The 14,684-nt window shown below is 36.9% G+C and overlaps 1 protein-coding gene and 1 long non-coding RNA gene across 13 annotated transcripts in view; one reads left to right on the plus strand and one right to left on the minus strand.

Moving 5' to 3' along the window:
* Positions 1-4,994, plus strand: part of LOC126933622 (uncharacterized) — a 67,942-nt gene extending 62,948 nt beyond the window's left edge. The window contains exon 3 of the long non-coding RNA XR_007718683.1: positions 4,946-4,994. This is a non-coding gene — a long non-coding RNA (uncharacterized LOC126933622). The remainder of the gene's footprint in view (positions 1-4,945) is intronic.
* The window catches only part of EHBP1 (EH domain binding protein 1), a 363,387-nt gene that overhangs the window by 60,877 nt on the left and 287,826 nt on the right, over positions 1-14,684 (minus strand). For all 12 annotated transcript variants that reach the window (XM_050753431.1, XM_050753426.1, XM_050753429.1 and 9 more), the window contains one exon: positions 4,907-5,054. In XM_050753431.1, coding sequence (XP_050609388.1) covers positions 4,907-5,054 — 148 coding nt within the window. The remainder of the gene's footprint in view (positions 1-4,906; positions 5,055-14,684) is intronic.

Here is a 14,684-nt window from a genome sequence, read left to right on the forward strand (position 1 = left end):
GAAACCAAGATGTCTGGTGACAGTTAAATAAGAGAGAGAGAATATCTGCATTTTGTAAACAGAAAGTGCAGTTATCATTAAAAGCATACTTAAAAATTCCAAAAAAATTTCTCGCTTATGATTTTTAAAATTCTCAACAAAGGTCCCCATAAAATTCATTATTTTTGAAGTTATTCTATAGAAATCAAACAAAAGATAAGAAACACCATACAGATATTATGTTATTAATAGAAACTGAAAATAAAAATTATTGAAGGCCTAAGATACTATTTCAGCTCAACAAATTTATTTTCCATAACTGAAATAATAAGGATCATGTAGACATTCTCATGGGCAAAATTAAAAAAAATTTCTTCATTCATCCGAAATGCAAAACAAAGTGTACTACTTTGTCTACAGAAAAAAGAGGCAAAGGCCCACCCGGTGCAGTGGCTCATGCCTGTTATCCCAGCATTTTGGGAGGCCAAGGCGGGCGGATCACCTGAGGTCAGGAGTTCAAGACCAGCCTGGCCAACATGGTGAAACTCTGTCTCTACTAAAAATACAAAAATTAGCCGCGCATGGTGGCGGGTGCCTGTAATTCCAGCTACTCGGGAGGCTGAGGCAGGAGAATTGCTAGAACCCTGGAGGCAGAGGTTGCAGTAAGCTGAGATAGCACCATTGCACTCCAGCTTGGGCAACAGACTGAGACTCTGTCTCAAAAAATAAAAAGCGGCAAAAACGTCAGTTTAAAGTTAAGCAAATCTAATCTAACTAAAGCAAAGTGATAAGCTATGGAATAAATAATAAGAAAATATGTATCATATGATATACTTTATAATATATAATATATGTGATATATGACATGATATGTAATATCATCTTAAAACAATGTAGTCACCTTCCTTGCAAATGTGTCCATAGACCATTAACAAAAATTTAATATGCATTTGGCCAAAATAAAACATTAATAAATTCCCAAAGCAGAAATTTAGGTCCTATTCCCTGACCACAATACTACACAACTAAAACCAAAAATACTAAACTTTATCAACATCTGTACCTTGTAAGGAAAGATTCATACAACCCACATTGTTTCTTACACAGAATGAGGATTTTAAAATAAGGCCATCACAGGTCTACAGTTACAAAATGAGGCAAAAATGACAAAAACATATGTAATACACTACCTGATTTTCTCATAAGTCCCACAAGTATGTCAAACAGAGGGTAAGTGAAAGCTAGGCTATGGCTACTAGGAGAGGTGTGATTCTGTTATTTACACAAGAATCAAGCTATTTCTGGTTGCAACAGGATATAGGTCTCTGATTGCCTGAATATACAGTTATGGGTGACCTAAAATATCTTGTATGTATTTTCTGTGGACATCATGAAGCTGAAGGCACCTCACCTCCAAATTAGTAAGTTTTCTTTGCTCACCAAGGCTGGTTGCTGCTTGAGAACGGAAAAAGTAGGCTTTCACAGGTGAGTTCAGGCAGTGGGTCTGAGTGATGATCATGTTCAATACATTCCCCAGGCTGTGCATCCACCTTATTATGTCAGCTCTTCACTACCCTCTTTTATCACTCTGCACTACTGCTTCGAAAACTTCCTACCCGAGTTCTCCATCTAGGCTGGTCTCAAATTATTTCTCTCTCTTCCTTTCACACTACTCCTTAGCAAAACTTCTCTTTTCAGACCTGATGATTCCTACTAGACCCTAGAAGAGTGGACACTCATTTGTTAATTCTTTCCCTTGACTTACCAACCTCATCAGGGTCATTTTTACTTAGAAATTAGACTCCTCTGAACTCAAGTGATTTTTGAATTTGCTATGCAAGGGTAAGCAAACTACAGGCCAGGGGCAACATCCAGCCTACTGTCTTCTGAAGGTAAATAACAACCAGGCTCATTCATTCATATATTGTTCCAGACTGCAAAGGGCAGTTCAGGCTACAAAGGGCAGAACTGAGTAGCGGGGACAGAGAGCACATGGCTTACAAAACCTGCAGTGTTCTGGCCCTTTCCAGGATGTTTGCCAAATCCTGGCCAAGCACAGTGGCTGGCACTGTGTGATAAATAAATGTATATGAATCATTGAATTTCAAAAGGAATTTTACCTTCCTCCTTGTCCTAAAGATTTCTCCACAACTCTCACTCTCAATAGCTAAGGCTTAGACCTTGAGGCCAGAGGAGACCTAGTTTGTTCCATATCCCTTTATAAAGACAGGCCAAGACCCACCACTGAGGACAGGAAATAGGCCTGTGTCATTTGTCTCAGGTCAACCTTAGTTCTCACAAACAGACTACCATTTGATATGTAGCTGCTTCCAACATCCAAGGTATGCTGTGTCCTATGGGAAAAATAGAGCCTGGTCACTTTGTTCTCCTTCAGGAATAAGAAACCTGACTCCTCAGGAGGTTCTCATAAGTCATTTGTCAAACCCTGCCCCTTCTTCATTTCATCTGGTTTTCCTTGTTCTAGTCTGTATTTCCTTGCCAACTCTATAGATCCAATCCTCACTTGTCCTTTGTTTACTTTGACTGTTGAATGATGGCAAATTCAGATCTTTACTGTCCCTCATTACCAGGTAGCAACCACACTTTGGGTTGTAACACTGACAGTCTCCTTGCCTAGTCTAGTCCTGGCTTAGTCTCAAGTGTAGTCGGATTATAAAGACAGGACTAACTATATAGCTGACACATCCCATATCATTAATAGGATTTTTAATTCTTAGCCTTCCCAGAGTTTACAAGTCATTTAGCATTGTTATCTGCTCACTACTGGGAAAAACAAAAAATAGATACCAAATGCCCCTTCATCCTATTATTACTTGTTCTCCTACATGGTTTTATGATGCCACAGGAAGGTGGCATTAATAGCTTCAGGAAGCCTATCTGGAGCATAAGAACATGGGGTTTTTCTATGATTCAAAGATATAAGGAGGCAAAGATTTATTAAGACTTACTTAGAATGTGTGGAGATTTTTAAGATAAAAGAAGCATCTAATTATTAATGATAAATGACAGCAAACTGTCATAGTATTACACAAATGTAGCTGTGAATAATTACTGATCTTACTATAAAACTGAAACTGTAGTAGAAAATGTAGAAATTGCAATAAAAATCCTGCATGATAGCAATCAAAAAGGGAAGATGAAGAATTCTTTTTTTTTTTTTTTTTTTTTTGAGACAGCATCTCACTCTGTCACCCAGGCTGGAGGACAGTCACATGATCACAGCTCACTGCAGCCTCAACATCCTGAACTCAAGTGATCCTCCCAATTCAGCCTCCTAAGTGGTGGGACTGCAGGTGTGTGCCACCATGCCTGGTTAATTAAAAAAAAAATTTTTTGTAGTGGGCACGAGTTGGTTGAAGGTAATGATTTAATTAAAAAAAAAAAAAGTGAAAAAAAATTAAAATAATTTTTTTTGTTGTTTTTTGTAGCATTAGGGTCCCGTGATATTGCCCAGGCTGATCTCGAACTCCTGGGTTCAAGTGATTCTCCCACCTTTGCCTCCCAGAGTGTTGGGATTACAGGCGTGAGGCACTGCACCCGGCAAGGTGGGTTTCACTAAGATATAGACATTCTGAGAAGACCAGAGGGACAGATACATAGCTGTGTGAGGAAGAAGCTTTCAGATGTATGAGATGGAAGGTTAGATGTTATAAGCATTAGAATTTTCTACAGTAAGCTTTTAACATAAGGAATCAATAAGATATAACAGCAGTAAGTTTCTGTTTACTTTGAGGAAACTTATCATTGACCTAAGAATAGCTTATCTTTGTTTCAGCCCTTTTAGGCAGGGGTCCTCAAACCTAGGGCCATGGACCAGTACCAGTCTGTGGCCTATTAAGAACCTGGCCTAACAGGGTGAGTGAGCATTACCTCCTGAGTTCAGCCTCCTGTCAGATCAGCGGCGGCATTAGATTCTCACAGGAACACGAACCATATTGTGAACTGCACATGTGAGGGATCTAGGTTGTATGCTCCTTATGAGAATCTAACTAATGCCTGATGATCTGAGGTGAAACAGTTTCATCCTGAAACCATCCCTCCTTACCCTCCTGGTCCGTGGAAAAATTGTCTTCCACAAAACCAGTTCCTGGTGCCAAAAAGGTTGAGGACGGCTGCTTTAAGGTCTTATTCGAGTCTTCACTTGCCTACTCTTCAGGGTGATCTTTGCATTCTAAGATTAACTCAGGGCAAATATCTGCCATGTTTTGGTAGATAAGTAGGTTATATACCTTCGAAATAAAAAGCTCACAGCCTTCTGAATATACTCCTCTTAAAAATGTAAAATGTTCCAAATTAAAGATGTCCAAATTGAGCATCTCTGAAGGTAAAATTAAAATTATCTTTAATTATATATACAGCCGCTGTCCCAACATCAAGCTTAGATTAATCTCTGCAGATACTGAAGAAGACCCTCTCAGAGTAAGGAGACTAAGAAGAAACTGAGATGGGACTTATATAAACTTCTAACATCTCAGGCTATAATGCCAGAATATTGTTAAAACTACTTTCTAAATATCTTGTTTTAAATGAAAATCTTTCACGACAAAGCTCATCACTAATCGTGCTATGATTTAGATGTTAGGGACTCAATTACATTTTACATACTCCTAATACAATTAATGAGGAATCATGGGGTATCACAAACCAAGGTATGAGTTTTTTACAAAAGCATATTCTAAGACAGGACTTCTTGAGTATTTTTAAATGAAGCCAAACAGTTGATTTGGAAAACAGCAACAGTTATCTTCTAATTTACTATGCTTCCTTTAGGTGTCTTGCAACATATCAATAGGTTAGAAACTTTGTATTTTTGAAGCAACGTTTTGAAGTAAGAATAAAAAGTCCCAAAAGGTCCACTGTGGATTTCTGGGTTGTCTGTAGAATGATACAAGATTCTTTAACTCACCTCCACATGCCTTTGACCTTTCTTTCAACTTTTCTGCAGCCATTTCACCATAGCTGGGAAGTTCTGACATCTTCACTCCAGATCGAGCTTCTGCTATTAGCTGACGAGCTCTCTCTCTCAGCTGCCGACGTCGCTCTTCATCTTGCTGCTAAGATATATTGAACAGTTGCCAACTCAGTAATTGACAGAAATGCAATTTCATTTTCAATCTGATCATCATGATAGTAACTGGTTTACAGCATGGTGCTTGGCCCACATTATAAATAGGATGCTCTATATCAGTTGGATGTCACACCATTTTTAAAAGACATCCTAGAATCAGATTTTTAAAAACATTTACAAATTATTTTATTAAAATGTCCATTAAAAATACAAACTAAAGAATGGTAATACATATCACTGAGAAAAATATCAGAAATTATTATTAATAAAACAATCCAGCTTACAGAAAAAAGTCACAATACGGAGGACAGAATTTTAATTCATATTTTTAAAGAATAGAATTTAACTTGTTATTTTTGAAAAAAGGCACAGAGCAGTGGCTAAAAGACATCTTTGATAGCAGAAAATGCTGCTATACTATGCTGATCAAATGCTATATAGGAAATGGCATATTTAGGGGGCTAGAGTAAGAGTAGGGATAGTTTATCAGTATATAATTTGATTTAAAAACTATCAACAAGTTTTTCTTTTTGGTAACTCCCTCTCTTTTTGGTAACTCCCTCTCTCCCCAAATGTATACTGAGAAGAAAAATTAAAATCTAATGTGGTTTCTGATATTTAAAATAACTAGACAAATAAGAGAGTTGTTGACTACTAAAAAAAGGATTATTGGCTGGGCACAGTGGCTCACACCTGTAATCCCAGCACTTTGGGAGGCCAAGGCGGGTGGACCACAAGGTCAAGAGATTGAGACCATCCTGGCCAACATGGTGAAACCCCGTCTCTACTAAAAATGCAGAAGAATTAGCTGGGCATGGTGGCACATGCCTGTAGTCCCAGCGACTCAGGAGGCTGAGGCAGGAGAATCACTTGAACCCAGGAGGTGGAGGTTGCAGTGAGCCGAGATCACGCCACTGCACTCCAGGCCTGGCGACAGAGCAAGACTCTGTCTCAAAAAAAAAAAAAAAAGATTATTATGAATCGCAAATAATCAATGTGAAACTGCTTTGTAAATTGAAAAGCATATAAAATAAGGCATTCCTATGATAAAACAAAGACTGAAATAATCTGGCCCCAACATATCTTTCCTGGGTTATCTCCCCTTAACATCTCCGAACCTCCATAAATCCTTACATCTATTCATACAGAATTGTTTGTATCATGTAGCTTCATGTACTTGTGGCTCTGAGTGTGTCATTTCTTTTTCTTGGAATGAGCTTCTCTTACCTTATTTAATTTCTACTCATTCTTCCAGATTCAGTTTAAATCCACCAAACCTCCCCTGACTATCCCCTCCACTACTTCCCTAAGAAATAAAGTAATCCTTCCTCTATGTTACTTCAGTACTTTATGTGTGTCTGCGTGTGTATGTTATTTTTTTAAACAATACTTGTCAATTTACATTATAACTTTGTAGGGATGCCTCCTTCACATTAGAGTTGAACTACATCTGATTTACCTTTGTATCTCTGGTCTTTAGTACATAATTTGTGCTAGGTGCTGTAACCATTTCAAGCATGAGAATGTACTATTTACTATTTATACTCTCAAAAAACTTATATAGGGAAAGAGAAAGTAACAATGTTAAGGCAGTATCATCAAAATGACATAAGGGTTCAGAAAAGGGAGAACATTTTTGGCTGAGGGGCAAACAGAATGCATCATGCCATCATGGATTTCAAGCTGGGTCTGAAGAATGAGTAGGATTTGGAATGGGTAGAGATAGAAGTTGGTGGTTAGGTAGGTCAGTGTAGGAGAGACAAGGAGGTAGGAACAGTACAAAAACATAGAGGCAAGAAGGTATATGGGGAAACATAACCTAGTTTTCCTGAACATAGGGCAAAAATAGTTATCGACAAGGCAAGGAAAATACATTTGGGGAGATACTTTAAAGGCCCTGTCCAACAGGGAGAGGAGAGGTGCTTCACTTTTATTCTAAAGACAGCAGGGACCACTGCTGGGCTTTGTTTTTATGCATATGTCTTTTTTTTTTTTTTTTTTAAGTCTAGAGGAATCATCAATTAGAGGTATATTTGAGAAAGATTAATCAGGCAATGGTGCATAAAATAGACTGGCATAGAAGGATGGTAATAGACTAGTTACGAGGCTCTTATAAGAGTCCAAGGAAACTGTACTGAGATACAAGACTAAGATGGTGGCAATGGGAATAGAAAGAGAAAAGTATAATATATTAGAATTAAAGGCACTAATTCTTGGTAACATCAGATGCAGAAGGAGGGAAAAAAACTCAGAAATTTTTAACTTAGGCAACTAGTAGAACTGTGATGTTCATAATAGAAATAGAAAAACTAAAAGGAACTATAAGAAGCGAGGGAGAGAAAGTCCGTGCTAAGACATATTGGGTTTGAGAAGCTGGCAGGAAATCTGAGTAAAGATGTTAGTAGGTAATTGAGAAATAAAATGGATACTAGGATGTGAGGTCAGACTATGACTACAGAGCTGATGAGTTATAGGAATCCATGAAAGCATTTGAAGAGGTACCCTAGAGAAAAAGGAGCGACACTGAATTAAACATGGAAAACATCTATCTATATCTAGGTAAGATACAGATAAGATATATATTGAAAAGAGGACACAGAAAGAGGGAGAAGAGAACTAGAACACTGAAGTATCCAGATAATCAAAATAGCATAGGCTTTCAAGATAAAGGAGTAATCAATTGCAGCCAATGTTAGAGGTTAATGAGTCTGAAAATTTTAAAAGGGCAATGAAACTTCGTGAGACATCGATGTATTTTAAACCACATTAAATAGTCTGTTGCCTTAAAAAACAAACAAAACTTGGTGACATATCATTAGGGACAAAGGTAGAAACCAATGGGTAGAACTCATGTCCAGGCAATTTTTTTTCACAAATTTCTTGAGAAATCAAGTAAGCCATCAAAATTAATGGGGATAGGTTAATGGGGATGCCCAATGGACCCAGGGACAAGCCTGAAGCTCCCAGTAGGGAACCAATTAGAAGAACCAAGTAGAGAGACAATTTCAGTCTCAAAAAGAAAAATGACTGCAATGAATTGAATCAATGAGATCACACATAGAATCAAGGAAAATTCAAGTGCAATATGATATTCAAAACATAGAAGGACATAAAAACGTATTTGTTACCATTTAAGGCAGCTTTGAAATAACTCCTACAAAGTAGTAATTGAAGGAAAAGAATAAATTATTTTGTATTTCCAGTGGGAAATGAATTTTAGAGTAACCAAATAGTCTCAGTCAATAAGGGAAAGCTCTACTATATATATGTGTGTCTGTGTGTGTGTGTGTGTGTGTGTGTGTATATATATATACACACATATATATGGTAAACCCATCCAAGCTGGAATGCAGTGGTGCAATCACAGCTCACCGCAGCCTTGACTTCCCAGGCTCAAGCGATCCTCCCACTTCAGCCTTCTGAGTAGCTGGAACTACAGGCATGGTGGCCATAGTTTAAAAAAAAAATTTTTTTTTTTAAGGTTTTGTAGTGACAGGGTCTCCCTGTGTTGCCCATGTTGGTCTCAAACTCCTAGGCTCAAGTCACCCTCCCACTGGGATTACAGGTTTGAGCCATGATGCCCGGCCTAGCTCTACTTTATAAGATATCATTTAATAATGCCCCTAAAAGGTAGAATTATAAAAAAAATCACTTTGCAAATCATAATGAATGATTCTGGCAAGGATCATCAACTGTTATTAAAGCTCTTAGGTAAATGTCTGATGGGGAACTGATAGTCATGCTGCAGCCAACTGTATTTTCCAAAGATGGCCACAACAGTTATCGCTCATCCCAATGCTCTTCTGCAATGTGACCTTGCCACTCCCTCAATAAGAGGAAGAGTTTAATTCTTCTGAGCCAGCTTTAGTGACTTGCATGTAAGAAACAGAATGTGGAAGTGTTGCAGGTGATTTCCAAGGCTAGGTCAGAAAAGGCCATACCCCTTCTGCCTAAGCTCTCTTGAAATTCTTATATTCTGTCCTCTTTCTGGGAACCCAGCAGTCATACAGTGAGAAGACTAAGTTACATGTAGGTGCTTCAGTTGACCATTCTAGCCAAATTCAGCCTTCAGTCTTTCTGGCGTAGGTCCAGACATGTGAATGAAGAAGGCTTTAGATGACCTCAGACTCTAGCCATTTTGAGCCACCCCCAACTGTTAAAGTCTTCCTAGCTGATGTCTCAGACAATGTGGAACAGAGACAAGGCATGCCCACTATGCCGTCTGAAGTCCTGACCTACAGAATTTGTAGAGCATAACAGCAAGACATTTTTTTTTTTACGTCACTAAGTTTGGGGTGGCCTGTTACACAGCAGTAACAACTGGGACATATGCTTAAGTAACAACACAGATTACTTTTAGTTGCAAGGGGAAAACCTAATCTGTAAAAAGAGAGGTGAGAACTAGATCAGAGATTAGGGACCACGAATCTAGCATCATTAATGTTGGGTCAATCATATGTTATACGTTTTTTGATATGAAGCACATGAACTGCACACCACCTATAATATTCTACCAAAAATGTTTAAAGTGAATCCACTCAAACTTTAGATATAATTTCATGTTTATCATAAGCACAGGGGATAGAGAAGCACGATAAATGACACAGCAAGAAAACCACCAAATAGATCCAGAAGGTAGGATATTCCAGACAACTGACCTGATCATTTTAATAAGTCAGAGTTAAGAAAACATATGCATAGAAAGAGATTTGGAAGGGTATATGCAAAGTTGTCATGGTGAAGATATCTGGGTATCAAAATTTGACATTTGTATTTTCTTTTGACTTCCTTTTCTAATTTTCTATAATACACATATACTACTCTTATAATAAAATTTATTTTAAAAAATAATCTTGACTAGTCATGGTGGCACACATTTATAATCCCCGCTACTCAGGAGGACTGCTTGAGTCCAGGAGTTCAAGACCAGCCTGGGCAACTGGGCTACATAGCAAGACCCTGCCTCAAAAAAGCAAAGCAATGTGATGGTATGCTTCCTGAAGTGTATATTGTGGTAGGGGCAAAAGAAGAGAGGTCTAACATTCAAGTGAAATTTTATTAGTATGTGGAGACACAAGCTTATTCATAGGTGAGGAATAGTATGCAATAGGCATAGTGAGACCAAAGATGCAAGAATAACATTAAAAAAATCCTCAGTTTACTATCAGTATTTCTGTTTTTCTTTTTTAAATTTGAGACAGGATCTCACTCTGTTACCTGGGCTGGAGTGCAATGGCACAATCATAGCTCACCGTAACCCTGACCTCCCCAGGCTCAGGTGATTCTCCCACCTCAGCCCTGTCTCCACCCCAAGTAGCTGGGACCACAGGTGTGTGCCACCATGCCTGGCTAATTTTTGTAATTTTGTAGAGATGGGGTTTTGTCATGCTGCCCAGGCTGGTCTCAAACTCATGGGCTCAAGTGATTCATGCACCTTGGCCTCCCAAAGTGTAGGGATTACAGGCATGAGCCACCACATCTGGCCCACTATCAGTGTTTCTAAACTTGAAAAATACACTAGGAATAAAAGAAATTACAGGATTGATAATGGTGAGTTTGATGATGGCTGCTGCTATCTCCTGAGCATTTATGTGCTATGTACTTTATGTGCATAATATTTAATTTTCACATCTTTATTTTTACCAGTAAGAATATTTAAGTTTAGAGTCACAGCATTCCACAGCTAGACCTGATGTCAGAGCCAGGTATTCAGCTCAGGTCTGTTTTACTCCAGAGCCCCTGCTCTTAACCACTAAACTATATGATTCCCAAAGTATCAAATTATATGATCAAATGAGGAAAATGGAACTTTTACTAAACTTTCATCTTTCAAACTTATGAAAAGTTAAGAGTACTAATAAAAAACCATTATTTAATATGCCTCAGGCAACTAAGTTTAAGTGTATTTCACTGACTGAATAATAACTTCTTACATAGCTGGAATTTAGTGATTCAAACTAAAATGAAGGGTCATTTTTACTGAGTTAAAATGAAATAAATGATTCTAGTTTTCTGAATATGAAATGGCAACCTAATTTTTCTCACAAGCTATCACCTTCTCTCTCCCCCAATACTCCCATCTGCACATTTTTCCCAGAGCTTACCAAGAGTGCAATTTAAAGTAGGCAATCGTTAATAAAACCAACTCTAAATACTAATTAGGAACACTTTATCAATTTCCATGTAAATTGTTTGTTTGTACTTATTTACTCATGATTGTTCTCTATACAATAGGAAAAAATGCAAATGAACAAATCAGAATGTAGCCCTAATGGGACTTTCTGTTTATAACCATTAGCCCAGAGGTGTGCTGTAATTCAATTCTCAAGTAGCAAGATTTAGCCTCATTAACAGACTGCAAGGGCAGGTTACAACTCATAAAACCCTACAGTAAACAAAGTTTATGGACACAGCACAAAATCTTGAGCCTGATTGACAGAATTCTAGTTCCCTATCAGATTGCCTTAATTTACTTTTCTACTAATGTCCTAACACCACGGAGACAATTTTGCTTGGGCCTGAAGCTCTCCAGTGGGATGGCGTATCTGTGTTGTTTGTTTTCTCACCCTTTAACTTCCCTTAAGACAAAAAAACAACTGAGAAAATAAAAGTTAATTGTTAAGGTCATGAAGGAAAAGCTTGTAATTATAGTAATTGATTATGCCACCAATTTTAGTTTAATTGATAGCACTAATTTTCAGTTTATTAGTCTCCAGGTTCATCATAAGTAAAACTAGTTCATTTTAATTTTTATATGTAGGCTCCATTAAAAGATATTTTGCAATAATACTGAAAGAATAGATAGCAATACAATCTATGCATTTTTTTTAACTCAAAATAGCCATACTGTTTATGTCTAAGGATAAAATGACCAGAGAGTAGGGACAATGATTATCTTATTATTTTTGTATAGCGTTCAACACAAACTGCTCAAATACGTTCATAATATTTCTGACAACGAGTTTGCCTAAACCTAAGAAATGTGTTTTTGAAAGCTGCTTTGACCATTCTACATTCAAAAAAAGACAGTGACTCATAGCTGTAAGTAAATCATGTTTATCATGTGTGCTGGAAAGAAAAAAAAATCTTTTCACTGGGTTGCAGAGGCAAGGCAACTTAGAAAACTGCTGTTACTTAAAAGATAAGTACACTTCAAAAATCCAATACATAGGAAACCCATATATCTTTCATTTACTTATGTAGTCTAGATAGACTTAAATAAATGGAAGTAGTTAGACTTCCTATTTGTAAGAATGGGTCTGATGACATTCACCTTTTCCTATATGGTATTATTTAGAGTTAGACTGAGTTATAAAGGATAATCTTGCTTTTGTAAGATGGATGTGTATTCTTTGGAGGGTTTGATAGAAGCTGTAGTTTTGGGAGGTCTCCCTCCCCATGACTATCTTTTTACAATTTGTAACAAATTTTTGAGTAAATACTAGCTCTGTGCCCTGTGTGTTTGCACATGTATATGTGTTATCTCATTTACTCCTTACAACTCTGTGAGATAGCTGCTATCCTTCCAATTTGATAAAAACTGAATCTCACTTAAATATACTGCCCAAGGTCATACATCTTGTAAATGGCATAGTAAGAATTAAAATCAGTGTCTGTTTGATATCAAAGCACTGGCCCTATCTATTACATAACTGCTATTCAGAGCATTTTCTGAGGCCCTACAGTGATTATGATTTTTTAAAGTCCCAGTTCTTTATGTATACTTGGGTTATACAAATCAGTTTAAATTTCCCTTTGTGCCACTGAATACAGAGAGATGATGAGCAACTAATTTGTTTACATTCACTTAAAACTTAGGTTCCCAACCTTAAATTAAAAGCCTTTAGAAAAGTGGTAAATGTATTTAAGCTTTGCTTTTCTCTTTGCTAACATCTTCAGGATAAGGCAAAAGTCCTGCTACGGTGCAAAAGGAGTCCTGTTTCAATCCAGTGAATTTGAAATATTGAAATATAGATGGATCAGAACTAACCACTTTGGACATAAACTTTAATAATATTTAGCCCTTTCACAGCATGTCTTCAAGTTACTATTTTCCTTATCATTCTGAAATGGTCTACAATCTGCCATAGATAGATGCACTAGTAAAACTTGACAATTTAAGGACAAACTCTTCAAGAATAAGTAATGTAATTCCTTGTTTCCTTTCCATAAAAATGTATTGGTATGCAATTTTTATATTTCACAGTTCACCGACATCTAGGCAAGCTTTCTTCCACTGCTTCAATGGTGCTACTTTTAATTTTATCCTCCTTAGTCGTAGTAATTAAAGTGATCAGCAGTGGCATCCCAGCGGCTTTGACACAGCTACAACCCCCTAGCAGACTTTTGCTTTTAAGGGGAAAGGGAAGAAAAAGACTGGAGTTTCATTTCACAGAGAACAAGAAAATCAAGCTTCTCCAATCCCCAACTTTATTCAATTGTTCTTTCAGCAGCCTTTGGATCTTAAGAATCAAATAAAAATGGCTGCCATGGGGGGTCCTTTTTATACTTGCCGCAAATGTCACCAACTGACATTACTTTAGCCAAAAAATGATGCCATGGATTTGTGAAGGTGAATTAGAACATGAGAAACTGTCAGTGTAGCTGCTGAGATCATTACCCACCCAAGGGTGTCTTTCATAATATTAGATACTTTTACTCAGTCTGCTGAAAAATACAGATTGAGAAGTCTTTCTATTTAAGAAACATGTCTACACACATTTTCATGAAATAAGCTTTAACAAAACTTTAAAAACATATTATTTCAAATAATGTAGTTTGTATCCATACTCTTTGTAAAGCTGTGTTTATAACATAAAAAAGCACTCTATTTCTACCCAAAAAAAAAAACCTCACATTTCATCCTTTACCTCCCTCAAGAACATCCTATGCTTTTTTGTTTTGTCTTTGTTATTTCATACAGTCTTAGTAATTGAACTTTAATTAATTGAGCTAAATAAATTTTAACCTATCTAAATGTTTTTTTAAAAAAGTTTTACTTAGTGCTGCTAATATTTCACAGTATTCTGTTCTCAAAATGGTCCATGAAATTCCTCAATTTTGTAGTAAACTAAAAGAATTTGACTGTCACCCTTTCATCATTAGACAGGGAGCAAGACTCTGTTATTAGGCATTCAGAATGGACCGAAAAAAAAAAAAAAGAGAGAATTCTGTGTTTGTCCAGAGGCAAGGATTACCAAAGTGTGCCTACTCACTTACTATGAAAGATAGAATTAAATAAAAAATAAAATTACAAGATTTTTAAAGGTTTAGTTAGACTAGATATTTTACTGCCAGCTTGATCAGCTCCTGACTGAATAAATAGGATTTACGGTGAAACATTAAAACTGTTTAGCAGATCTTTTCAACTCATTTCAAACTTTTCTTATGCTGGTTTGTAATATAAGCAGACATGCTTATAAATGGCCACACCTGCTCATTTCTCTGGGGATGGCCTGATCTCTGCTTCTCTAACAAAGAAAGAAAGAAAAAAAAAATCAGCCTTTCTTGTTGCAAAACAGAGTGGAAAGTCAAAATCTTTCTCAAGTTTGCCCCATCTGGTCAGATTAAATCTTTGATCAACCCTGGGGATTACATTTATTTTTGTAGTAACTAC

Source organism: Macaca thibetana, chromosome 13, assembly GCF_024542745.1.
Source record: "Macaca thibetana thibetana isolate TM-01 chromosome 13, ASM2454274v1, whole genome shotgun sequence".
Taxonomy (NCBI): domain Eukaryota; kingdom Metazoa; phylum Chordata; class Mammalia; order Primates; family Cercopithecidae; genus Macaca; species Macaca thibetana.